Source organism: Drosophila suzukii, chromosome 3 (genome assembly GCF_043229965.1).
Source record: "Drosophila suzukii chromosome 3, CBGP_Dsuzu_IsoJpt1.0, whole genome shotgun sequence".
NCBI classification, from domain to species: Eukaryota; Metazoa; Arthropoda; class Insecta; order Diptera; family Drosophilidae; genus Drosophila; species Drosophila suzukii.
In genome coordinates, this window is record NC_092082.1 from 73,861,743 (window position 1) to 73,888,799 (window position 27,057).

The window sequence follows — 27,057 nt, forward strand, 5'->3', positions numbered from 1 at the left end:
TGCATTAAACGCAGTTGCAAACGTTGCGACACAGTTCAAATAAACTCCCCGCGGCAGGGAGTACCCAAAATCCGTAATACCCTACACTCGATCGGTGGCGTATTTGCGATACACTGCGTCACTTGTGATGGTTGAAAAAAAAAGGAGATGGAAGGGGTGGTGATCGAGGGGCGATTCCAACACGCACACATTCCGACATCGGGTTATTTGTGTGTTCGATGAACCGAAATTCGAAATTCGGTGTGTGTCTGACCCACTTTCCCACAAAATTTACGCACTTTATGGCAAATGGAATCCACACAAGAGCGTTAGAAAAAGCATAGTCGAGGGAAAGAGAGGGAAAACATTTTAGAGACAGAGACGGGGCGAATGAAAAAGAGTGAGAGAGAAGTCGGCAAACTTGGCCATTTAATAATTGAGGTCGACTACAGTCGATCGTAAAAGAATATTGATTTGTGGGTTTCGCTTGTTACAGTGCTTTATTTTTACTTTTTGCTGCTGTTATTTAGTGGTTTTTTTATTCCTGCAGAGAGGAAAAGGCATGACGATATCAGAAACCTCTTGAAATAGACAGTTCCATTTTTAAATAATTAAAGATTTTTAAAATTAAAAAATCCTAATAATTTGAAACTGAAAAACTATCAGTACAATACATTATTAAATACATTTTTAGAATTTTAAATGCTTTCTTTATATATAAATCTCAAGAATATTTAGTAGCAACTTCTCGTCTATTTTAATGATTGATTGATTTGGTATTTTGTTACAACTTCAAAAACGTTTAGAAAACTTTTAAATTATTAATGCCTAATTTTGTAGATATTTTTTTCAGTGTGCTTTCCCATTTGTTGTCGTTGTTTAGTGATTTTTCAAGCTTCGTGTTTCTCTTATTCTTTCGTGTAATTTACGCAACGTTCGCTCGTTTGTCGTTGTCTCTCGGCTACTTGTCTTTGCATTGAGTCGAGAGCAACAACACAGCAGCAGCAGCAACACCGCAGCAGCAACAACACAGCAGCACGAGATCAACAACATCTGCAGCAGCGCTGCTCGCCAGGCAGTTGTTGAACTTTTTTATTTTTTTTTGCAGCTCCCAAATCTGAAATCACAAACCAGTTTTCAGACCTGGGCTTGCCACACGTCTCGGCCAAATCAAAAAGCTGGCCAAAGCCAAACGAAAACTTGACGTACATCGCCCCCTCTCGCTCTGCCCCGCTGATGTTGCTGCCGTGCTTGATGTTGCTGTTGCTGCTGGAGATGTTGCTGCTGCTGCCGCCGTCGCTGTTGTTGTTGATCTTTGTGGACTGTACTTTTTTGTTGTTTGTGTTTGAAAGACAAAAGCTGCTGCTGCTGGTGCTGCCCGCCGGGGGGAGTGTTGATTGAAATCGATCTGTGGCAGAGCAACAAGCAACATGCAATGTGCAACATGCAGCATTAGTCACTCCAGCCGGCTAGTCGTATTTGACCTTGTTGCAGTGCAACGGCAGCAATCTGTTGCAGCTGCGGATATCTATAATTTGGCTGGGCTTTAAACTGATCTGCTGGCCGTGTAATTAATCGCGTAGCCAACATGGGGCAGCATCCCAGGCCCCCCCGGGAAACCCCCTTTTCCTTCGAAGGGCCCCCCTTTTGCCACGCCTAGTGCTTGTCGTTTTTGAAAACGAGCGCATAAATGACGCTTTCCTGTGTACTTAAGGTGTCTAAACTTGACTACCGTGCGGAGATGTCTGTCCCCCTGCTCGCCCCACACCTGTGGCTATACCTATACCAATATCCATACCGAAACCCAGAACCATTCCCATTCCAAAACTCAAAATCATCCGCAACCTTGCCCAAGACAACAACTCCTGTTGCTGTTGCTGCTGCTGCTGCTGCTGCTGTCGATGACCATTATTTTAGCTGACGGCGATATATTTGCTCAGCCTCAACTCGCACAGGGGCAGTGGCACTGGAGAACTCACATCTGTGCGTCTGTCCGAGTTCGTACACTCTAAGAAATTTCATTTTAGAACCATCTAACTGTGATTTATTCGGATTCAACACTTTCTCATCTATTTTCCACTGTAAAATGGAAGAAAGTGTGGATCTCTTTTCGAAATCTGGAGCTTTTCTTGATCATAAGCTTTATTTATTTGTTTAAGCAGTCTAAGAATTCCCAGAAAATCTCTATAAATAAAATTTTGATGTAATGTTTGATTTTGGATACAATTAGTTAGGATTAACTCATCTATGAAATATTTTAATCAATATCAGGATGCCTTTTAGTAAGAAACTTTATACTATGTTCAAACACATAACAAATCGCAAGAAAGTTTTGATTAATTACTGTTTATCGAATGTCAATTAAGTGACAGCCAATGATATCAGTTTGAATTATCTTACATATCTATGGCAGTCTTATAAACGTATGCACGTTTTTAATGTTTTGAATAATACATTGTAGGACAACATTCACCGGTTTAACAAGCTTGCAGCATACACAACCTTGTTCTCAATTCGCCTTCAAACGATTTATTTGCATCGTGAATGAACACTTTCAAAGACATATGTATTTTTATACGATTAAAAATCGAGAACAAGGCTAATTGTCATTTAAATGGGAATCATTTGTCAGTTGAGTGTTTAAAAGGGGAATGAATATGAAGTAATTTAAACTTACTTAGTTCCATTTTTGCAATTCAAAACTTTAAAAGTATGCAATGGGAACACCTTAGAAACCATATATATTATATTTCTTTCAGTGTGGATCCATTGGGTCCGCTCTCGCTGTTTTCTTTGGGGTGTTGGCTACCGTCGGACGGATCGGACGAAGTTGTGGGGCCTTTCAGATGGGGCTTTTTGTTTTTGCTGTACCGGCAATGCGGCTGCGCGGCACTTCGGCTCTGCGGCACTGATGCCCAGATGTACAGCCACTGAGCGGAGCATGACAAACAGTTGCAGCCAAAGCAAATAATTAGTATACATCGATTATCTTGCGCCCAGGTCCGATCCCAATCCAACCTGGCCCGTGGCTACTGTGCAGAGCTTTAGCTATAGATTTTGCCTGGGTTCTGGGTTCTGGGACTGTAGCTATGGATGTCGATGTGTGGTTGTGTCTGCAAACTGGATCCGTCTCCAGATGTTGGCACGTTGCACACGCGCTCTACACAGCATCCAGCATCCAACTTCCAACTGGGCGTGTGTCGAGCGCCTACGCGCCCCCAAAACAGCCCACAAAACGGGTTCCCCTTCGCAATTCCGCCACTCGCGATTCTCGGCTGCGGATTCGGATTCGCCATATGTGTGCTCGTAAAATGCTGTGCCAGAAACTGTACCCCAACCCAACCAGATCTCGGGCTATGCCCCCATCCCCATCCACATCCCAAGACCCAATCTCCTCCGACTCCATTCCCAACTCCAACTCCCAACTCGGGACGTGTGCTCAGCTCGTGCCAATTTCTTTGGGGCCTCGAACTTTTACAGTCGCCTGCGAATCGTTTTGTCTTCACTTGGTTTCTGCATATAAATACGAATATTCACATACAAATAAACAAGGTATATACTTGGGTAGATTAGGGTGGGTCGATATAGGGAAAACCTATGCATAATTCTGGGCAATATTTTACTGGCAAATAGGAACCCTTATTTTAAGCTACCCATTTAAAAATGATTTAAAAAAAATTTATCACAACGCTTACTATATAAAAGTATAATAAAAATGGAATTTTTATAGATCCAACTAATACGTTTACGATAGATTAGGTATGGCCCAATAATCTTTAAGAACTAAAAGTGTTAATTATCAAAAGTGATGATGATAAATTTGATACTTGACAATTAAAATCCCATTAGCTACTAGAATTTGTTTGACATATCTTTCTGTATCCTAAAATGTGAAAGTCTCTCAGAATAGCGCTATATTACTATATTTTTGCGATATTCATAATGACCCACCTTAATAAGCAAATATAAAAGTTGTGTGTGTGTACTTAGATGGCAACGCGTCTAGAAAAGGTTGGGCCGCAATTGCATTAATGTGCCATTTTTAATTAGCTCCATGAATAAAATTGACAACCCAATGGGGCCTGAAAAAGGGGATGGTTGGGGGGTCAATGGCGATCTACGTGCTTTTCCAGTTCGAAACGCAATAAAGTCAATTTTAGCTGCGCATTCCGAAGATGGAAAATTCCAATGCACTTCGTGACGGCACCTTGATTGAATATGACCTAAATTGATTGATGTGGAAGCCCAGTAATTGGCTTCCTAGCTGCCTAGGCGTGGCAACTATGGAAATCATCAACAAATTGGTGTGATAAATTCCAAAAAAAAACACTGATAAGATACGATAAACTTTCACAGCTCATTATTGTCTTGGATGTTGTTCATTCGAGTTCTTAAGTTGATAAATCAAAAACAGATCTTAGATATGAAATTATAATATTAAAAGACATTAATTTCTATGTAAAAGTTTTTATTATTAGAAATAAAATGAATTACCTTCTGTAAATTAAATATTTTACAACATCTTAAATCATCTTAACTCGAAAAACCCAACAATAAATCTAATGTATGATTGCATAACGGTTCTGGGCACGAGTTATTGTTCACATTCTGGAACCCAAAAATTTAAATCTTTTTTTTTTGCCTGCCATGACTGTTCTTCCGTTGAAACATTCATGACCAGATGTAGTCCCATGTAAATCAGATTAGATAACAGGCCCGCGGCCACCTCAAGTTGTTATATCATCAAGCAAAAAAGGCTTATATCATCAAGCTGCCAACTCGAAGCCCTTTGCCTAATTGAGCCATAAATAAATTAGAACTAATTACGCCCATTGTCGATCGGTAAAAAGGGTTTTTGTTAGCTTTAGCGGGATGTTTCTGTTTTCGCCACTCAATTTGGGCGGAATTATAGCAATCAACTGACCAGCAGTTACATTTTAGCAATTCTCAATGGGTTTCCGGGGCCCACAAAAGCTTTTAGGGCTAATGGGTCTTCGTTCCCTGCTGATTTCCAAGTTGCTACCGGTTGCCGCTCTGATTCTTGGACTCTTGATTGAAATCGAGGCTTTCATCGGCATAATCATCGTAATGATGATGGGATTTCCTTCGTTTCATCCGTTCTCGTAGCTGTACTTTTTGGCCAGAATGGCTGTGGGTATGGGTATGGGTTGTTGGCCAAAAGCAAGCACCGCTACCTGCACTCAGGCACTCAAGCTCCCAAGTTCGGGCCCAGGCTGTTTCTTTTGTCTAGTGAAATGTTGAAAGCATCATTAATTCTTTTTTCCGTCTCTCTTGATTCCGGCTTTATGCCTTTAGCTTTAGCTTTGGCTGGCACATAGTTGCAGGTAAGTATGATAATTGCGGAATGAAAGGAGAGAGAGAGAGATTCCGTAAAAAAGTGACCCATAATTACCCAGGCAGCAGAACAATCATGGGAAAACTGACTGTAACTTGGCTCGGTCTCATACCACCCCGACTCCACCGCCACCCCCCTTTCTCTGTCTCTCGGTTATGTCTCTTATGAAGTACAATTATTTGAGCAATGCTATGTTTTATGATTATCTTGCCGTTTACACAGCACGCATAAAAAAATGGAGGAGGGAACTAAAGTCAAGCCATATTTTTGGACGTGGTTTTCGACTGGGAGATACCCATATACCTAACTTTCTTAATGTCATAAGCAAGATAGTAAGTTTGAAGAATGTTATTATAAGTACAAATACATATCATCTTTAAGATATAATCTGTAAATCAATCTATAAGATATAACCTATATAAATAATGTGCATGATATAATATATATTATATCTAATAGTTTAATCAATAAAAATAATCTTTAAGATATAATATAAAATAAACAAAGTTAAAACAGTATCTCAAATATTGATATATCTATATTGAAATATCTTTATTATTCCAGCAGACCCTGTAAAGTAAAGGGTATATAGTGCACCCCAGAATTCCAGTTAAAAGAGCGAAATCTCAGCAGGAGCAGGAGCAGAACCGATCGTGTCATTATTCCGGACCCAGTTTCACTACCGAGATAATAGTGTTCATCTCATCTTGGGTCTCTGCTCTTGGGGCAATTTGATTTTTTATTATCGCCGCCGTTCGCCGGCCCTTTGTCTGTTTTTTTTAGTGAACCTGACTGTCCAAAGAACAAGTGCAGTGGCAAGTGCATCTTTATGGGTTTCTCTTCTTTTTTGAGGACCGGCTTTGTGCCCTAACCTATGCTAATTAGAGCGACGGCCTCGGCCTTGTTTTTATGCGCTTTTTAACGTGAACTGTCCGCTGATATTTCCCCTCTCAGTTCCCTCATCTTCCAAGTGCCGCATAAATTTTCTGCTTGACGTCAGCATGAATGTTTAATTAATGCCGCGACCAAGTTTCATGGGAAAAGTTGCAGCGAAACAAACGGTTAGGCGGAAATTGGGAATTGGGTCCTGCAACTGCCGATTTGAGCTTGGTTTTGCTGTTAAATTCCGTTCTTTATTCATCGTTTTATTTGCGTGCAACCGCAGGACAGGTGGGCTGGGCTGTACCGTATGGCCACAAGCAGGTGTATCGTGTATCGCGAGGTTTTGGGAGGGTGTAATACCGCAACCAATGCGTGACGCTGAATCACATTTGCTGCGACTGCATGTCGTACTGTACCAGAAAGGTCACATAGGTGACCATTGCCGAGAGAAAGAACAGGGTCAGCTCGTTGGAGACCTCAAAAAGGCCCAGAGGACACACCTGCAACTCCTGGTGATGAAGGCGGCCCAGGAAAAGCTCCAGCTGAAAGGAGGGAAATTAAATAAATAGGTATATGGGATTAAAATGTTTATATACCTTTAAGTTAAATAATAATACATTTTAAAATCAAAATAATCATTTTAATCTTTGATTTTAACAATTCTTCTTCTTAATGAAATCACATGATCAAAGTAAATTTGATTAACAAAACAACTAATTCTTTCTACCTTGACTCAAATATTTTTAAAGTTAAAATTACATTTCTGTATTCATATATTGTTATAAACAAGTGTGTGATAAGACTCTTCCACTTTTATAGTGTGGTATGAGTCTTGCGTCTATCTTAAATTATTCTGAAATTCTTAGAATAAATAACAAACATGTTATTACCTTTTGGTGGTGACCCTTGTTCTCAGTCACATAGAAATTCTCCAGACTCAGACGCTTTACCAATCGAGAAGCACTAACAGCTGAATGTACAGACATTGTAAGAAGCACCACATCGATGAGCAGTTTGATAACCAATCCCCACAGGTTGAAGGCGTAATTCATCTGCAGAATGGCGTGATAGGAAACCATAGCCATGGCAAAGAGAAATTGTGCCAAAATGAGAAAAAGTGGCAGGTTGAAAAGACGCTGGAATCTCCGAGACACCTGATGAATTTCCTCATAAAGCCTTAAGCACTTGTTCAAATTTGAGATGGCCTCACGAGTGGGCTGTTGATTTAATCCAATGTCGTCTTCATTCAGAGAACTCAGTTGTGGCTTTAACTGACACAACACATAACTATTCAAGTCCTTATAAAGGACACCAATGCTGAGGTAGCCAACGAAACACAGATGCATAATCATTCCAGTGCCAATGGAGGTGTATAAATCGCATAATACAGTAAACAGGACCCAGGGTGAGTGCGTAAACCGAAAAGATATGAATACAAAAATTAAGGAAATAACTTTAACGGTTATCAAAGCAAACTCATTCTTGTCACCGAATCCATTTTTATGGCATTGTGTAAGATTTCGCATTCGCCGAAAGAGCTCTAGAAATCGGTTGATCAATATAAGTAGCTCCTCGCCGAACCAAAATTGCAGCACCATGATAATGGCACTACAGATCAGACATCCGTACAATCGAAGGGAGAAGAAAGCCCGAATATAGAAATCGGCATATTGGGAACCCCATATATCGTAACTATAGCCAAAAAATCCACAGGTCAGAAGTCGGATTACCAGGCAGATCCAAAGGTAACCCCGACTATTGATGGCTACCAGACGGGAGCCCTTTCTCTCGATTCGAAAGCTAATCACTCCAAAAAAAGTAGCATAAAAAAAGACACCTCGAAGCAGCAATTTAGAAATCCTGGAAACGTTTAGACAGCTCTGTATTCCCGTCATGACTAACAGACCTCAAGTGGCAAAGCCATCCATATACTTTATTTACCCATTAAGTAATTAGTTTGCCGGTTGGTTTAACAGCCAGTCACTCCCTGTTCTTTGTGACCCCTATCTGGATTTGGTTTTCAATTTAGCTAATGACAACGAAACAAACCCATTGAATGGCTTAGATGCGCGTATTATTGATAAATGATATATAGTACATAGGTTAAAATAGTTAAAACATCATAATTAAAATTGATAAATATGTTTTGAGCACAATTCACAATAGATGGGTTTGAATACCGTACTGAACCACATAGGTAAAATAAGTGATCATACTGGATATAAATAGCAGGATTACTTCGTTGGAGACCTCAAACAATCCCAAGGGTCTAACCCGAAATTCAAAGAAGTTAAGGCGACTCAAGAACATTTCCCACTGAAAGAGAGAACATAGCATTATTATTATTATTATTATTATAATAACAACGATATATAGACTTACCTTGACGTGCCACTCCTTGTGATCGCTGATGGGACAGTTCTCCAAACTCAAATGCCGAACCACTCGTGAACTACTGACCGCCTCGTGAACCGCCAAGGTGAGGAGTATAACATCCGCAAAGCTCTTCACCACCAGACCCCACATACCAGCCTTACTGGGATACAACTCGGATCGAATGATCACCTCGTAGGATAAAACAGCAGTGGCAAATATCTTTACAATAAGAATTATAAGAACGGGAAATTCAAAGAGGCGATGAAATGATCGGCCCACTCGTTCGATTTCGTCGTAAACTGATATACACTCATCCAGGCGATTTTCAACGATCCTAAGTTGCCGTCGACTTACAGGACCTCCGCCAGGACGCTCCAAGGATCTTAGTTGTCGTCTTAGCTCACCACGCACGAATCTATTTAACTCAGAATACAGAGCGGCTACGGTGAGGTATCCAAAGAATCCAATGTGTATAATCATCAGAGAGCCAATTTCCAGGATTATATCCCACATCATTGTGGACAACATTAGCAAAGTGTGCAGATGGCCCAGTTGGCACAACTCACAGTACAGTTCGTAGACCAAACAGATGAACTTGATAGTGAGCAGGAAGAACTCCCGTTTGCCGCCAAATCCAATCCTTTTCAAGGACGACAAACGACGAACGCGTCGAAAAAGCCGCAGGAAACTGTTGATCATCCGAAGCAGCTCCTTTTCATAGCCAATCTGAACCACTATAATGCAGATGGAGCATATGAGGCTGGCCGAAAGACGCAGAAATTGTAGCATCCAAATGTAGCGATCCTCGATTTCCGCAACGTGTGGAGCACAGAAACACAATACTGACGTGGCGCTAATGAGCCGTAAACTCAGGCAGTACCATTTAAGTCGGTTCCGATTGCGACCCACCAAGGATTGATCTGAGGTTCTTTTACCAATGTCAAAGCAAATCACTCCCAGGACCCTTCCATAGTGGTAACTGCAAAACAGGATAACCGCCGAGACGGCTGGCAGGCTCAACTTCCTAAGACGTTCAATCATGACTGATGGGAGTCCCTTTGAAGTCCCAGTATTCATAGCTCGACAAATTCCTCACCTACTTGATTTATTTTCTTGCAGGCCTTTTATGTTTATTTATTTGTGTGTCTACTATAAATATTGTGCATTGCCTTAAGTCAATAATATTAATATGATTAAACATTATACTGATAGTCCAAATTTAGCGTTACAAAGTAAAATTAATTTCCTTTTAGACAGTGGTGATGAAAAATATTACAACTATTTAAGAATATTGTTTAGCCCTTCTTTACAGACTAACAAAATATGTAAATAGTAGTTCTATTATAGAACCCATAGTTTTTAGCGCAGTTTGTTATCTAATATAGACTTATTTACATCAATACAAACATTTATTCTAATCAGGTTCCGATATATTATCATATTTTCATTAATAATCGAGCTATTTCCCGCGAATCTGCATTACAAACTGTACGATAAATACAAGATAGCAAACCAATCCAGATGCAATCAAAAGGAATAGTTTGTTTGAAACATCAAAAAGGCCCAAAAACCGAACCCTAAACTCGTTCAGGTTAATATGGGTGACAAACATTTCCACCTAAAGCCAAAGAAACATTTTGTAATGAGCACCTGCTGAACTCAATTAATAAATGTACTCACCGATCTGATCCAATCTTTTGACTTGCCAACAAAGAAAATATCTAGAACGTGTTCCCTAATGTATCTAAACTGATTGACTGCTTCTTGAATAGCTAATGTAAGAATGAGCAAATCGACCATATTTTTAAGAAAAAAGAGCCATAACCAAAACTTAGTAAAGTTTAATTGGATTACCATTTTATAAGAAATCACCACTATGTGAAAAACTGACTGCACTGTGTTCAAAAATAGGTGCACATTGAAAACGTCCTGCAGAACAGGAACTACATAGGAAAGCTCCCGGAAAAGCGAAAAAGTTTTCTTCAGTCGCTGGGTTCTTTTTATTTGAAAACGTAAAGACTTATACCTTAGAGATCTTGATTGAATATTTAGATTTTTGTTCAAATCTCTATAGAGAACACCCAAGCTAAGATACCAAATAAAATTTATACGCATAATCATATTGCTAGCAATAACTACATAAGTGTAAGTTGCCCACCCGATTATATTTTTTACACTGAGTTCCCATTTTAATATTCCCCACATAAACATGATCTCTTGAACTTGGCAACTTAACGAAAGAAAGATTAGGAATAACTCTCGTCCGCCTCCAAGTCTCCAGTTTTTCCGCAGAAAGATAGCCAAATATCGGCTGATCAACTTAGCCACCTTGGTTCCATGACAAATCCTCACGTAAATCATCGAAAGATAGCAGACACTCGAAAGCACAAGGCGAATTGAGTTCAGTATTATATTAATTGTACGTGTTCTGCTGCAAATCCATGAACCGTATGTATAAAAATATGCGAAGACAGGTATAAGTCGCCAGATAACAGGAAACCACTTCCACCACGTTCGACGAATACACCAAATTTTCTCCATGCCAATAACTTTATCCCTCGGTTTTCTAAATCGGATGGCGACAAGACCCAGACATCTGGCGTAAAAAAACATGCCGCGAAGGATTACCGAAGAAAATTTAGAAGCATACATCTCCAGAAATTTGGGCAGGACTTGTTTGCGTTAAACCTCGGCCGAAACTGAAAAGTCTTTCTGAATGAATTACGTTAATGGCTACTTAACTTTTGATAAAATCTCGGTTTCCGATTGAAAGGCGGGGAAGTAAATGTCTGCGACAGGTGATGCAAGATAAAACTATATTTATAAATAAATCAGTGGTGTATCGATAAAGCTAGAAAATATTCATATATTGTGGTTAACAGGCATATTTTACAATAATATGTAGGTTTATAAGGTATTGAGGAATATACATGGCTAGAATGTAGACAAATGTTTCGTATTTTAATCAAAAACACATCTAGCACTACTTTTGTCGTAATTGAATTACAGATTGAACAATAAAAATCACATAACTATTTACTCCCGAGAAAATCCGAAGGAATAGTTTGTTGGAGATATTAAAAAGGCCCAAAGGTCGGACGTTTAACTCGGTTAGGATTAGATGGGTGACGAATGTTTCTATCTAAGGGATAAGATGAATCTTATAAGTATCAGTAAAACTCAAGCAAGAGATTCACTCACAGTTTGGTTGACATTTTTAAGGTCGTCTGTTAAGAGGATTTCAAGGGTGAGTTGCCGAATGGATCGAAAATGATTGACTGCTTCATCAATTACCGAACATAAGGTGAAGACATCGAGTAAAATTTTAATGATAACGGAACTTAACCAAAACTCGAATAAGTTCAAATCGATAATCATATTGTAAGAGAGCACGACAATGTACATTAGTGAATTGAACAGGCTCAAAAATAGGTAAGCATTAAAAATACTCTGCAATGAAATTACCACATAAGAAATCTTCTTGAACATAGAAATTGTTTTCTTTAATCGTTGGGTGATGTTTGCTTTTCGATCAAGTTTATGGGTCTCCACCTTAAACTGCACTTCAAAATTGATTTTTTCCTTTAGATCGGTATAGAGCGTACTTAAGCTAAGGTACCAAATAAAGCAGATACGTATGATCATATTGGTGGCCAAACTGACATATGTAAAGGAAGCCCAGGATATTATACCATAAGGGACACCACCAAAATTATTGACCCACTCCATTAATCCCAACAGAAACACGATTTCTTGGGCCTGGCAGCCCAAAGAAATTACAATCAGAAACAGTTCTCTTCGGCCTCCAAATCTGGCAGGTCTTCTGCTATTTAGCGACTTCACTCGCCAATACAACTTAAGATATTGGTTGACCAAGTTAATTAACTCATTTTTATGACAAATCTGAAGATGAATCCACGATAAGTAGCAGATTGTCGTTATTAAAAGATGAGTGTAGTGCAGTATTGAGAGCACAATTTCCGCCTGCATTATCCACAATCCATAGGTATAAATATTGACCCAAAGAGGAACGAGTCGCAGGATTATTGTGAACCACTTCCAAAACGAACGATGGCTCCAGATATCCTCTATGATCATAGTATTTTCTTTTGAGTTCTCAAAACGGAAGGCGAACAAACCCATCCATTTGGCAACTAAAAACATGCCACGCAAAATTGCTTGGGCTACATTCATCCCGGAAATTGGACTTGACTTTCTAACTTTCAACCACAATACTCAATACTCAACTGTTATGCAGTTAGCTAATGAAAAGGTAACTTTTGAAAAGATCTCAATTCTCCTAAGGGCTTGCATCATGCATCACCTGTCAAACAGATAATATCATCAAGTACAAACAAATACAAACTTTTGAAAGCTTTATATTCTGGCTAGAATTATCTATACCTATATTGTCACATAATGAGGGTTGATCCATTTCAAAGGTTAGCCAGGAAAATAAGATACAACATTGGATACTTTATTTATATTTAAAAAAAATAAAATAACTAGAAACTAACAGGGAACTGTTCTTTTATTAATTTGCAAATACACCAAGACATGAATCGGATTTAAAATATTAAACAGTATTTAAGACAAATCTACAACTGCATATTTTGACTTTCCATAACAATTTGTACGATAAAAACGATATAATTTACTATACCAGATATGGTTATCAGAAAAAACTTGGTGGAAACATCAAACATATCCAGAAGACGAACCCTAAACTTTTTTAGGTGTAAATGTGTCACAAATATTTCCACCTAAAGGCAATACAAAATGTCATTAGTGGCCTAAAAACACTAAAATATGATCTTCTCTTACCGTTTTGGTCCAATCTTTCAGCTCGGAGGCTAACAAAAGGTCTAGGGTGAGCTCTTGAATGTGTCTAAACTGATTAATTGATTCTTGAATTGCCAAAACTACAGCAAAGATTTCGATTGTCACTTTTATCAAAAGAAACCACTGCCAAAACTTCCAGAATTGCAAAAATGTAATCATATCGTTTGAGATGACGACTATATAAAATAGTTTGTGGAACAGATTTAAAAATAGATAAACATTAATAATTCCTTGCAGTAAAGAGACCACATCAATTATATCAATGAAAATTTCCATAATGCGTTTCAATCTTCGATGAAGATTTTTGGTTTTGACGTTCTGGGATTGGAGTTCAAAACACATGCATTCTTTCACCTCGGCGAAGAGGACGCCCAAGTTAAGGTACCAAACAAAACTTATACGAAGTATCATATTACTCGCGAAAGCTGCATAAGCAAAGCAGGCCGAGAGTACAATTTTTTTAGCACTTATGGCAAGGGGCACAATACTCCAAAGAAATACGAATTCTTGAAATTGGTAAAAAAAAAATGTCGTAATCAGCAGTAACTCTTGACCTCCTCCAAATCCAATATTCTTCCTCACAGTCAAGGATCTTAATTGACGAAAGAGGTTTAAGTATCGGTTTACCAACTTAATCACCTCGCGACCATGAAAAAAATGTAGATGGATCATCGAGAAGTAGCTCGGCATCGTAAACAAAAGTTGACAAATTCTTATAATTTGGTGTATTTTTTCGACCTCCCTTATCATCAGGGTAAATATATATAAGGTAACACAAAGAGGCATAAGTCGCAGGATTACTGTAAACCACTTCCACCATCTCCGATTCCAGCCGCTTTCCTCGAAGACCAAAACATTATCTTTTGAGTTCTTAAATCGAAAGAAAACCAAACCCAGGCATCTGGCGAAAAAAAAAGTTGCGCGCAGAATTTTGGCGTTTATTTTGGATACCCGAAACTTCCGCATACTTATAGAACTTGACGGTTTGACTTTAAATTTGAATTAAAATGGATTTGAAATGAATTTAGTTAACTCTTGAAGCGATCTTTAGTACCTTTGTCAGTGACAAGTGAGGGTGAAATATATCATTAGTCGGCTGTCAAAAACATATTGCTGTAGGGAGTTCCCTTGGGTTAGACAATCGTATTTTCCCTTTTCAATTAAATTATTAGTAGGATTTAAGAGTTACGATTTTCCTTTCAATTCCCAGACTTGAGAATTTGTTGTGGACTTATTCACGCCAGATCCTCGACATCTCAATAACAAGGCAACACGTTCTCATTTCAAGATCACGTTTCGGAGATCTACGAGTACGTATATTTTAGGCTGCCCCTTCTCGAGACCCATACTCCAAAGTTGGCCGGCTCATCTCTTACTTTTGCTTTTGATTCACACGCTCACGATCCGAGGCGATGGGATGCGATCCTGGCTCTAAGCTCGCTCCTCCAAAAGGCAATGTAAATGACGCCCCCATTTCATGCTGTACGTGATCTTCCCATACAATATCTTGTGCGCAACATCTTCACTGGCCTATCCGAAAACTGGGAACGATTACAGCGCTCAGCGATTTGCGTCCGCATCTGAGAGATCTTTCGAGTCTGTCAAGCAGGGAATCCCCCCTCGAGTTGCCCCCACCCACGCTTCCCCTCTGGGATTTCGCCTTTGTCTGACATTTGAAAAGAATTTTCACGTTGTATGATTTATTTTTCTCCCTCATCTTCTTTATTTTCTGTTCGCTTTGGTTTCTTTTTTCCTTTATTTTTTTTTTTGAGGGCAATTACAGTAACAACGCTTGGGCACGTACATTTTCCGGCATTGTACGAAAATTGTGGGAACAATCAACGAAATAAACAAAAGTGCTTTGCATGTCGTTGATTTGCCCAGCAAATTGCTCGAACTTGGCCAACTGAAATTGCTATGGCAACAGCAGCATCAACGGCAGCTGGGAAAAAAGACTATCTTATCACCACGAAGACTCGAATACCTCAAGTCTCTGAGTCATGATGATTTACCCAAAGCAAGAAACCATGATTAAAACGGCTTAATACACATAAAGTTAAACCTTTCGTATCAGCTTTTACTACAAAAACTGATCGAAAATGTGATCAATTAAAGATTACTATGTATTATAAGTTAATAAAATAACATATTACCTTTTAGGGTGCATTGTAGTGAGAAGACATTTCTAAAAGTGATCACATTTTTTTTTGCTGATCAATTGTGAATGTAATGAGTTAATGATCAAAAGTCTTTAAGGATTAGTTCCCGGTTGATTAGGTGTAATGATCATCGGATATTACCATGATGATTTACCCAAAGCAAGAAACCGTGATAAAAACGGCTTAATACACATCAAGTTTATTGTTTCGTATTAGCTTTTACTAAAAAAAAAACTGATCGAAAATGTGATCAATTAAAGATTACTATGTTAATAAAATCACATACTAAATTTTACGGTGCATTGTAATACGAGACATTCCTAAAAGTGATCACATTTATTTCGTTGATCAATTGTAAATGTAATGAGTTAATGATCAAAATTCTTTAAGGATTAGTTCCCGGTTGATTAATGATGATAATGATAATGATAATGATCATCAGAGGATTGTAAATTAAAGAGTAATAAAAACTTAGCATGCTGTAATATCATATGTTAATCCCCCAATGGAAAATGATAATCCCCGAGCTTGGAAGAGTATGGCAAAGCCAATGATCCGAGTCGAGTGGGGCCAAGGAAACGATGTGAAGCCACAAGTTGGTCAGGAGATTAGAGCAGCTCCCCATTTTTTAGCCTTTGCTGACCTCACGTCATGCGGGATGGCCTAAAGAGGGAGCGAGAGAGCTGATCATAGCGAGCGAGATGGGTATAGGGAGTAGGGGTACTCAGTTCAGGGCTGATTGATTTCAATTTCAGCTACATCTGTGTGTACATATGTGCATATATACTTACTGCTGTCAGATGGCCTTGGCTCGCTTTTCACGCTTTTCCAGACATTGCACCCCACTCGACTGCAGCCGCTGACATTAATGGTGATTAATGCGAAAACGGAATGCAATTAAATTCCGCCGTTTGGCCGTGCCATAAATTATTGTGATTTCGCAGCTTACAAAAAGTCAAATAAAATGTGAAATCGCGGAGGAATAGAGTGTTTCTCTATACTTACAAAAAGCGACACCCTGTTTTTCGGTTTTTTTTTTAATGACACTGTCTTAGCAGTACCGTTATGGCAGAAAGAGAAGGCAAATCATCGACGTCATAAATTCTGCTTTTCAGCTTTGAATTTATTGCGTGGCGAATGCAAAAAAAAACGCGAATTACGGCCAACGCGACTTTGTCGAGAGTACAAACACCTCTGCCAAGCCGCCAATCTACCTCTCCCTCTCTCGCACAGGCTGAGCCTACAATGGCGGTCAAATTAATAGCATTTAACAATTTTAGAACCTATTTGGAGACGAAAATGAAATTCACTCCAATTTAAGATATATTAACTAAAAGATTAAAATATAAAGCTATTTTAATTTTAGTTTGATTAAAATACAAATTTAAATTAATCTTTACTGTTTTACTATGGCAAATCATTACAAGGTAAACTGAAAATTAGGAATTTTTTATTATTGTCTATCCACTTACTAAATAAAATCTATCAAAAAGTTCCATTATAAAGTACGTTCTACAAAAATCAACAAAAATATACAGTCCTTGAAAGTATGCTATACATCATGATTTTGTTTTTATCAGTTCGATTCTTTCATTTTATTGTCTTTAACTAAAACCAATTATAAAAAAATAATTTATAATTAAAAATTTTTATTAAAACATTAAATTTTCACTAAAATTAAAAATATTTTTTCAAAATATGTAACATTTTTCTGAATCTTGACAAGTTGCGTTTGCATATAATAAAGTTTATGAGCCTATTTAACAACTATTATAATATTTCCCACCCAGAAAGTCTGTCAGATAGATACAAACGGAGATCTTGGCCTTTTATTGATATCACCTTGAGTGCTATTATTTCATCCAGAATTGTATATCTGAGCTCTGTTGCGTTACGGGAATGCGTGTGTGTGTGATTGCGATTCGAGTGCAGAGCCATTAAAATCTTGAAAAAATTGCATGCTAATAACCGTACCCGCTAGTTAAGTGGGCAAATATGTTGTACATGCTCGTTACTAAATACAGAGCATGTAATTTGCCATTCTGCCAGCAGTGCCATTATTATAGCATATTGCATTCTTGATTCGCTCAAGAGAGCAGTGCCAAATGCCTGAAAAACGAGTATAAGGTCTAATGTCTAGATACATATAGAGGTAAAGATACATATCTCATGTATGTAAGTATCTAAGGCGAGTCAACGCTTAGATGCATATCATAGTTATAGTTTCAAGTAACAATTTGATGTTATGGTAATCGTAAAGCCATTCTCTTTTTAATATTCGCGTGACAGATTACTTATGTAGAAATCTTTTGAGTAGCCTTGATTTAGTTTCTAAAATATAAACATATTTTTTTGTAAGTTCGGAATCCGCATCCGTTTGATTAGGAGGATGGAAGAGTGTAAATGGGGACGTGGCCAGCATCAATCATCATCAAACGCCCAACGATCGTTTGTTCGCCGGAAGTCGCAGCCAATCTAATGTTAAGTGCCCACTCCACTCCACTAGTCAAATAGATATAACACACATAGGAACGTATAGCACACAAATTACGACTAGAAAGCATTTTCCGAAATGCCCGCGGGCGATATGTGTGCCCATTGAAAGACCCCCGAGTGCCCACAGTAAGGCCTCTCAAAATGGTACGGATGATTAGCGATGAAAGCGAACAGAAGAAAATAGACTAATTTTGGAAAATGTTCGACTTCCTTTCCACTTCACTTTTTGATTGCATAACCAAAACCTCTGCAACGAATGAACTTAATTACAACAGTAGTTACTCAAGAAATCGAACCAATAAAAAATTTATAGATAGTATGATCTCTAAAATTGAAGAATATGATGATAAGATATTAAAAAAATCTCCATCAAAATTTATATGGAATAAAACACCACCTTGAAATTGAAAAACTACTTCAAATTTAGATGAGTCATCATGTCTTTCAGGGTTTTAATATTTCAAAGACCCATAGGCGCCAGTTGCCCCATTCCCAAATGGGTAAAAATCCATCACTTTGGAGAGTTTACTGTGCAGGGAAGCGTTACAGCGGAGCTTGTCTAATGGAGAAACTGTTGCATCCGCAGCTCGGGGCCCAATGCTGAGTCATTCCGTCTATTTTAGATTTCTATCTTTCTCCACTTGTGGGCCCCGACTTTTCTTTACGCTTCAGAATAATCACGCCATCTCGGCCCAAAAGGGCCCCCGCAAACAAGCCAGCCAATGTAGGCAAATACCAAATAAAAAGCTTTTAAATGTTTTTTTTTGTTTTACATTTGTATTTTTAAGAGTTTTTTTTAGTTTTTGTTTTTTTTTCTGCTGCTCTTTTCGCTTGAGAGGTACAGTAAAAAAGGTTTTTTTTTTCAGCTTGTTTGCATAAGTTTTACAAAAGTTTTTAAGGAAATATACACAGTATTTGTTGTTGTTTTTGTGGTTTTTCTCATTTAGCTGCTTGGAGTTTGAAACTACTCCATACAATATACACAGTTTGGTTGTTCAAAGTAGGTTTTTTAAAGGGGAGAAATAATTTTGCCATAGATACGAAATATTATACATAGATAGTACATACAATTTAAAATGTCACATCGATAATGTACATACAATAAATATGAGTACAGAGTGTGTGTGTGTGTGTGGGAGTGTGTGGGTGGGGTGTGAGTGAGTGTGAGTTTGTTTGTGGGCTAAGAAGAATTTTTAAATAATTTCAATTATAATTACATTTAGATAAACAAAATAATAAAATTGTTTTTAATGATTGAGATCATGACACAAAGTAAATTGTAAATACTTTTGGCACACGCGTGCATCAGGACCCGAAAACACGCTGAGAACGCTTGAATTTGTTTGGATTGGGGGTAAGAGTCTATATAATGGATGCATGGCGCCGCCGATCGCTTGTCTAAAATTAGCATTGCCTAATTACAATTTAATCTACTCCGTAAATCAGATCATTCTGCGGCCAACAATTTGAAGTCTTTCGCATTTTCGCTACAATTTACGTATTGCCAATGTACAAATAATTTCCTTTTTACACATAAATATTTAACATACACATATCTATAACTTAATAATTTCCATAATTATATCGATATTCGCCATGCATCCGGATATACATATTGTTATTATTATTATTATTATTATTAGTTTTTGCCTGTTTTTGGCCGTGCACGCGCGCCGATCTTTTCTGGTTTTTTCATATAGTTGATGTTGTTTCTGGTTGGCCGTTTTCTTTTCTTTTTGCCTCATGCAACATACAACATTTTGGGACCGTCAAGTCTTGGTTTAAAACAAACGTACAATCCATACAGGGGGTACACAAAAAAAATAAACAAATTATTTTAGAAATTAAAATTACTTTTACAATAAATATCATATATTGCAATTGTTGCTCCACCAGGGGCCCATCCTCATCGATATCCTGCTCCTTCAAAGTTACTGCTCCTTATCCCCCAATTCGCTAGTACCATTATCCACATTATTGTTGTTGTTGTTGTTGTTATTGATGTTGTTGGTGTAACTATTCTTGACATTCGAAATCCCCTTGTTGGCCTTGCGAACGCGGTAAATGCCTGGAAAGATAAAGAAAAAGGGGTATAACTTGAGTATACGGTGTTTTGAAATAGTAAAAATAAAATACTGTGACTAATCACGGTGCAAAATGGAAATGGGGAAAACAAAAATAAAAGTGCCAGCGTCATTTTTGACCTTCAGAAGGCAAAAGGGAAAGCAATGCAAAGTGCAGCGAGAGTAATTACTTGGGGTACTACTATACCATTGCATACGTGTCAGTGGGAGTGTTTATTATTTCCAGGGGCAGCTTAGCTTTCTTATCGCGGTGGAATTATGCACACTTGTGCAAGCCAGCACCCTCTGGAGAGTAGGTATACCTATTTGTTTTGGAGAGTAAACCACCCATACCTGGTCATCGGCTGGCCGATATAATAAATGTCATGGCCACAGCGATAGCTGCAATCGAAAAACTGCAGCTGTGGTGGGGTCTAGACCCTGGAGGAGGGGTACAAAGGGGCCAGACTTGGGTAATCTAAAAACGCGAACATTCGCCTCTCGCCAAATGCGTTCGCATTGATAGTCAAATGGCTCATCAACCTCGCAAATTGCTGATTTTTAATTCGCAATTTTGCGATCGCTACAAGTACAGTCGATCTGATTCACATGCATTTATAAACAAGTGTACCGATCGTTCTACCATAGAATTTTAAAGCTTCAAAATCCAATCAGTAGAAATACATTTCAAAAATTTAAAAAAATTTCTCTTTTATAATAAATTATATGAAGATCGTTCGAAGTTCTTACAATAAATCTTTAAAAACTCTGAGACCCCACATTTTCAACCAATCATGAAATTCAATTGCTTTAAATCCGTTAAGATTTGTGATACTGAATTTCACAAAAGATTCTAAAATCAAATGTTGAAATTATTTAAATTTAAATTCTGTTGAAGATCTCAGAAATTATAATCGTATCGTTTTTAGGTGTTCGACTTGTATCTAAATTAATAACCTACATAAAATGAAAACTAGTTTTAGAAGAAAAATGCCAGTTTGAGTTATAGTAGTTCGACTGTACTTCTATCAAGCCTCGTTCGCTGGCAGCTGCGGTTGCCTCATCACGTAAACCGCTAGAGCTTAGACGATCGTACAAAGACGCTCACCAAACCGCAGACACTGCGCAGTGACCTAAAAGCTGAAAAGCTGTACAACACCAACAAAGGCGGGGAATACAAAAACAAGAAAGCCCCAAGGCTGGCTTAGAAAACCGAATACTTAAGCACACTTGGAATTTGAATCATCAAAGATGTTTTAACAATATGACTTTATTTTTTTTAAATAGTGGGGGGAAGCATTCAACGTTCTAACTTTTGTTATTTCTTATTATTATTAATACGGATTTATAGAACTCTAGAATTAAGAATATAAATTTCGATTTATTCCAAAATTTTTCAAAAAATATGATATGGTATTTATGTATTTCAATTGATCTTTATATGCATTTAAGATTTCCTATGGCTTACCCCCAAAAATTATACGATCTCGTCCAAAAAATATGTGTAAAAGGGGGTCGAAAAAGTTTACAAATGGGAAACCTTCTTTGGGGCGTTACAAACTTGTGCTTGAAGCTCGAAAGCCCCCGAGAAAGAGAAGGGAAATCGCTGGCAGCCAAAGAGACGCGTTGTCGGCGATATAATCAAATGTACAGTTATAGAAAATTATAAGCCAGCGACAAAGAACGTCAAGCGAAACGGAGGCGGAGGAAGCAAAGGGGGAGGGAAAACGGCAAAATCGATCGCCCATTGAAAGAAGCGGGTGGTGGGGTAGGGGAAGAGAAAGGGTGGGAGGGGCAGTGCGTTTACCGTTATCATTATGAGCACGCAGCTCCAACTAGCTCTCCCCCCCATCTCTCTCTTTCTTGCACAACAACACAACGCGTTTTGTTTACGAAATGTGTGTGGAGAGAGAGGCGGCGATGAAAACAGGAACGGCAACAAAGAATTCACATTATAAATATTTATGTGGGAGCCCCACGAGAGAGTTTCTGCATGCATAATTAAAAAACATAAATTTTAGGGGGAAATCACACACATAACTTGCTTTTTGGGGCGTGGCCAGAAAGGCCAATCAAAACAAAATCTCGAAAACCAAATAGAGCGCATAGAAAACATCGTTTTGGAGTTGGGAGATATGAAATATGTAAAAAAAACTATTATGTATAAAATGTTTTAAAATCTGTTATCTAAACTTACTGACCCTTAATAATATCGTCAACAAAGTGATGTCTTGAAAAACAGAAAAGTAATTTGTAGGAAAGTGGCCCAAAAAGTCAAAATCTTTTCTTCAAAATGATATTATTATTTGACAATCTTTAAAAACTTAATAAATTTTACTAAAACTTTCATAGTAATAAGAAAGTTAATCAAAAATCATAAAAATCTTTATAAATAAACCTTCAAAATCTTTAAATTGATCATCGTATCATGGAAATATTCCTTTACGAGCGCCAATTGTGACGTAAAAGTACAGTGGGGACCAAAGCATGGCAAAAAAAACGCGCGAGCAAGAGAGGGCGAGATAACAGAACTTTTGTCTAATTGATTTGTTTTTATTTTCCTCTTTTGGACCCGTTTTTCGGACCTGCCACAAAAGTACACAGCCCAACACAAGAAAACACAACATTTGGCGCTGCTGTACTTACGCGATTTGCGCTTGCTAGTGTGGGTGACCTTCACGACGAGTTTTGAAAAACATCAACAACGTGCGTGCGTAGTACTACTACGCATAATCACACACACATGCGGAAAGCTTATCAGCGAAGACGACTAAAAATAAACACGAAAATAAGAAATTCGCGCCAAAACGCAAAAAAACATCATCAGCAGGCAGACAAACAGAGAGAAAGAGAGACAGCGAGAGAGAGAAGGAGCACAAACAGGCTCTCTTTTGAGTGTACATATGTTTGTTGCTTTGTGTGCGAGTGGGCTGACGTCGTCGTATAAGAGTGACGCGATTGTTGTTGCTCTCCTCTGGTTGAGATTGCGTTTGTCGTTGTGGGTGCGGCTTTTACAACAACAAAAAGTGGGGAGCCCACTAATACAGCCACACGAAATCCATGTACAGTCGCAGGCGTGTGCCAAGTAGTGGATTTTTTGTTGTTTTTTTTGTTTGTTGTTTTCCCCCTTTGCAAAACTGCAGCTAGCAACAAAAACAAAAACAACAACGGCAACGTTAAAAACCAGAAGGCGTTGGCGCTGATTTAAATTTAATTGAGGCCTCTCAATTAATTGTCTTCTCATTTTCATTTTTAGCTGCAATCTCTTTCCACCGAACGAAAGAAAAGATTTTTGGCGCGCGATTGTTATTCAACAGTTTTTATTTTGGCGTACAGTTTGTTGTTTAGCTTTTTTCGCTTTGACACACTGCCAAACCAAAGACAAACTGGCGACAAGCTCTCTCTTTCTCCCCAGCTCTCCCTCTCTCTTTCTCCGTTCGCCACGATATCAGCGGAATATCAGCGCAAAGTAAAGCAGTCATAAATAACAATAAGTCAAAAATTAGAGGTACAGTCGAGCACCCATAAATTGATACGATTCCAATTTGGCAAACTACTAAACCATTTTGATCTCAAACTGTCAGAAAATAAAGTGAAACTATTTCGAATATAATGAACATGATAATGATGATAATCAAACTTAAGAAAATGTGTTTTTCAAAACTCCGAAATTTCGAAACTTACCAAAGATTTTAGAGTTACATCCATAAACTGATGTTTACTTTTCAAATTTTGCAAACTATTGAACAAATTTTCAAACTGTTTGAAAATAAAGTGATACAATTTCGAATATAATTACTGTACATCAAACTTTAGAAAATGTGTTTTTTGAAACTACAAAATTTCGAAAGCTAAACATAGATTTCAGTGTTTTTCTCTAAAAAGAAATTGTTAAAGTAGTTTTAATTATTTAATGATTGATGTATCTTTAAGGTACTCCTCTTAGATATTAGTTTGGGTATATTTATGTATGTATTAACATCCAGATAACCCAATACATCAGTTTTTCGGAACCAATAATTTTTTTGAAATATACACTTTTGAATTCAACTTATACAAGTTCAACTGTAGCAGCGCCAAATCATTAATAGCGAGTTTCTCTGAAAGAGTCAATACACAAATCGGGGCCCTTGACATGCGGAATTGATAAAGAAGTCGGGGGCTCCACGATGAAAGCGAAGTGTGAATAAAGTTCGAATCGTTTTTGTATTGTAAAGTGGTTAGGAAACAGCATGGCAAAATGAAACGGCGCAAAATAACAAACTTCTATCAAAACAAAAACCGAAAAACAAGCTTTTGATGCAGAGAAAAGATTCCGAGTTCGTACGAAAAATTAAACGTGAAATGAATATGAAAGTGGCGGCGTGGGGCGAAGTGGGAGCCCTGCCAAATAAACCGATAAAAAAAGGGGCATTAACGGCACTAAAGCCACGCAAACTTCATATAACAGAGTGCACTATGTGTGCACAGTTGTTGCAAATATTGATCCGGGCCCTTGGTGCAGTTAAGTAATCAAACAAGGGCCAAATAGTGAAAACCATACTGCCTGAGTGATTAGAGCCCTCAGATTATAAAGGATACTTTGAAGTTATTGCCGAAAACTAGCAAAGTTTCATTTCCAGATATAATAAATGATGTACAAAGAGTTACAGTATAACTATGAATCTATTCCTAATATTGTAGTGGATTTCCATGTATTTTATTAAACTTTTAGATAGTTATAATCTGTTTCCTTTACCTAGAATGATAATCTATAGGATACGCACCTGAACGAACCCAAAATAGAACCGAAAAACTACACAAAAAGGAATATAGCAAAGAGGACAAAGGAAGTGACAATAAGAATCAACGTATGAAGGGAAATATTAGGAAAATCTGAACACCAGGGGTGGTTTTCTTTCGACCAACGGAAAGAATTTCATAGGGGTGAAGTTCATTTGGGGTAAAGGACGAGCACAAAACAAGGACTGCAAGAGGAAGGAATAACGGAAAAAGAGACGAAAATCAGGTGCCTGCTTATTGGACACTTACGAAAGAACCCTCAAATGGAGTTAACGAATCTTCTACATTCTGTATTATTTTCGACCTCTAATGTCTCCAAAAATAATGCGTAGAAAAAGTGTAATACTATTATAAACTACGTATTTATAGATTGTAGACTGTCTTGAAGATAAGTCAAAGATAGTATCACAAAATTTTGTTTAGACTAGGCAACTAGTCATAGTTTAGAAAAATTCAATCGTGAGAGATGTAATAAATATATAATATTTCGAACAGAAAGCCTCCTCTTTTAACTATTTGGACCTACAAGTCTAGCCTTTATGGAAAAGAATACCAACTAAAACCTAACCCAGCTAAAGAGTATTCCTTATTCGAACTTTGTACATAAAAGTAATGTATCTCTCAGATACTTTAGTGCAGGTCTTAAAGGTGTTCCATGGGAAAATATACCAACCAAATTATGGGAAAAAACGTACCTTTAAGGCCTTGTGGCTGCGCCGCATATGGCTTTTGGCCATGTCTCGTGCTGTTGGCCAGGTCCGCACTGCTGGTGTCGCTTTTGTTGCTGTTGCTGTTGCTATTCTGTGTGCATTTTTGGAGGATCAGCTTGGCGCTGGCGGAGATCTGGGGGGCGGTTAGGGCCACGCCCCTGGGCACTTGACTGATGGACTTCGGATTGTACTCATCGGCATCGGTACTGGGTATCGTTCGCATCGTAGGGTATCGCATTCCCCTGGGCGCATCCGTATCCGCATCCAGTTCCCGTCGGTCCTCTAGCAGGATATCGACTCCATACCGCTCCTTGACGTACAATCTCTTCGAGCACTGCTCCTGGGCCAACAGCTGATCGATATTCGAGTCGCCGGGCACGGTATCGAATAGATTTCGACGGATTCGTTTTGTTTCCAGGGGGCTGGGCGGTGGGCGTGGCGCTGGTGGGGCGCGTTGAAGGGTCAAACTCATCGGCGGACATAAAATTGCCATGGTTGTGCTTTTCTTTTCTTTTTTTTAAACTTATGTACTTTTTTTCTTTCTTTTTGGTTTGTTTGCAAGTATTCTCGCTTTGTTTCTGCTTTCTGCTTTCACTTGAACTTTCACAGAGACACTGCGCGAAATTCACGTACGCATTTTAGGCATTGCAATTGCAGTTTCAATTGGTTTTCTACCGCTGGCAAACTTTTTGTGCACTTTTTTTTGTTGTATTTTCTGTAAAGGCGGAGAGCGGGCTGAACTTTACGACTTTCACGCGAGCGAAAAGAGTGTAGATACAAATTGTAGGAGATACGACCGTTCGAAGCGAAATACGAAATACGAATGAAATGCCCAAAGCGGAATCAGCAGACAGGGAAATTCAAATGTACATTGCTTTAACAGGCTGTTAGTTAACATGGGTCCTAACATTCTCATTTGCTCAAAACGAGCTGTTTACAGTCGCGCTACAGTGGTTTCTCTACGGCTCTGCTCTCTTTCGCTTTTAACAGCATGCGCGTAGAGAGTTGAAGGTGACGCAAGTTAAGAAGAGGAGAGGCAATACGGTGACGTCATAGATTGCATTTACTTCCCTAATATTTGAAACAAAAAAAGACTAGCCTAATTTATAATGATAAAAACATGTGATTTTCTGTTTTGGGAGAAATAATTTGCTAAGAAACTGAGATACAGTGAAATACATGGTTGTATCTGTATTTCCATGTCGGTTTACCAAAGAAAGAAAGATATTCAGTACGAGCTTAGTGGATCCTATTTCAATATTTCAATATTTTCAATTTTAATTTTTTACTTTAAAATATTTTAGCATTGTATCATCATCACTATTTATAGATTTCATTTATGTTTTTACATTTTGCAAGCAATCTTAATCATGATATGATGAATTTAAAGTAGTTTATTAAGTACGCGAATA

The 27,057-nt window shown here is 38.1% G+C and overlaps 3 protein-coding genes across 3 annotated transcripts; all 3 read right to left on the reverse strand.

Annotated features, from left to right (window-relative positions):
* Window positions 1-5,854: 5,854 nt before the first annotated feature.
* Window positions 5,855-8,154, reverse strand: Gr93b (Gustatory receptor 93b). Its single transcript, XM_036817203.3, has 2 exons — window positions 7,108-8,154; window positions 5,855-6,759 (listed from the first exon to the last, which is right to left on the reverse strand). The coding sequence occupies exons 1-2, from the start codon at window positions 8,110-8,112 to the stop codon at window positions 6,601-6,603; spliced, it is 1,164 nt and encodes a 387-aa protein (XP_036673098.2). The 5' UTR covers window positions 8,113-8,154; the 3' UTR covers window positions 5,855-6,600.
* Window positions 8,155-8,275: 121 nt separating this feature from the next.
* On the reverse strand, window positions 8,276-12,653 carry Gr93c (Gustatory receptor 93c). Its single transcript, XM_065866635.2, has 2 exons — window positions 8,600-12,653; window positions 8,276-8,533 (listed from the first exon to the last, which is right to left on the reverse strand). The coding sequence occupies exons 1-2, from the start codon at window positions 9,668-9,670 to the stop codon at window positions 8,375-8,377; spliced, it is 1,230 nt and encodes a 409-aa protein (XP_065722707.1). The 5' UTR covers window positions 9,671-12,653; the 3' UTR covers window positions 8,276-8,374.
* A 6,304-nt stretch (window positions 12,654-18,957) lies between these two features.
* glec (gliolectin) lies at window positions 18,958-26,467 on the reverse strand. Its single transcript, XM_017082802.4, has 2 exons — window positions 25,631-26,467; window positions 18,958-20,158 (listed from the first exon to the last, which is right to left on the reverse strand). Exons 1-2 carry the CDS (start codon window positions 26,136-26,138, stop codon window positions 20,022-20,024), a joined length of 645 nt encoding a protein of 214 aa, XP_016938291.4. The 5' UTR covers window positions 26,139-26,467; the 3' UTR covers window positions 18,958-20,021.
* Window positions 26,468-27,057: the final 590 nt, after the last annotated feature.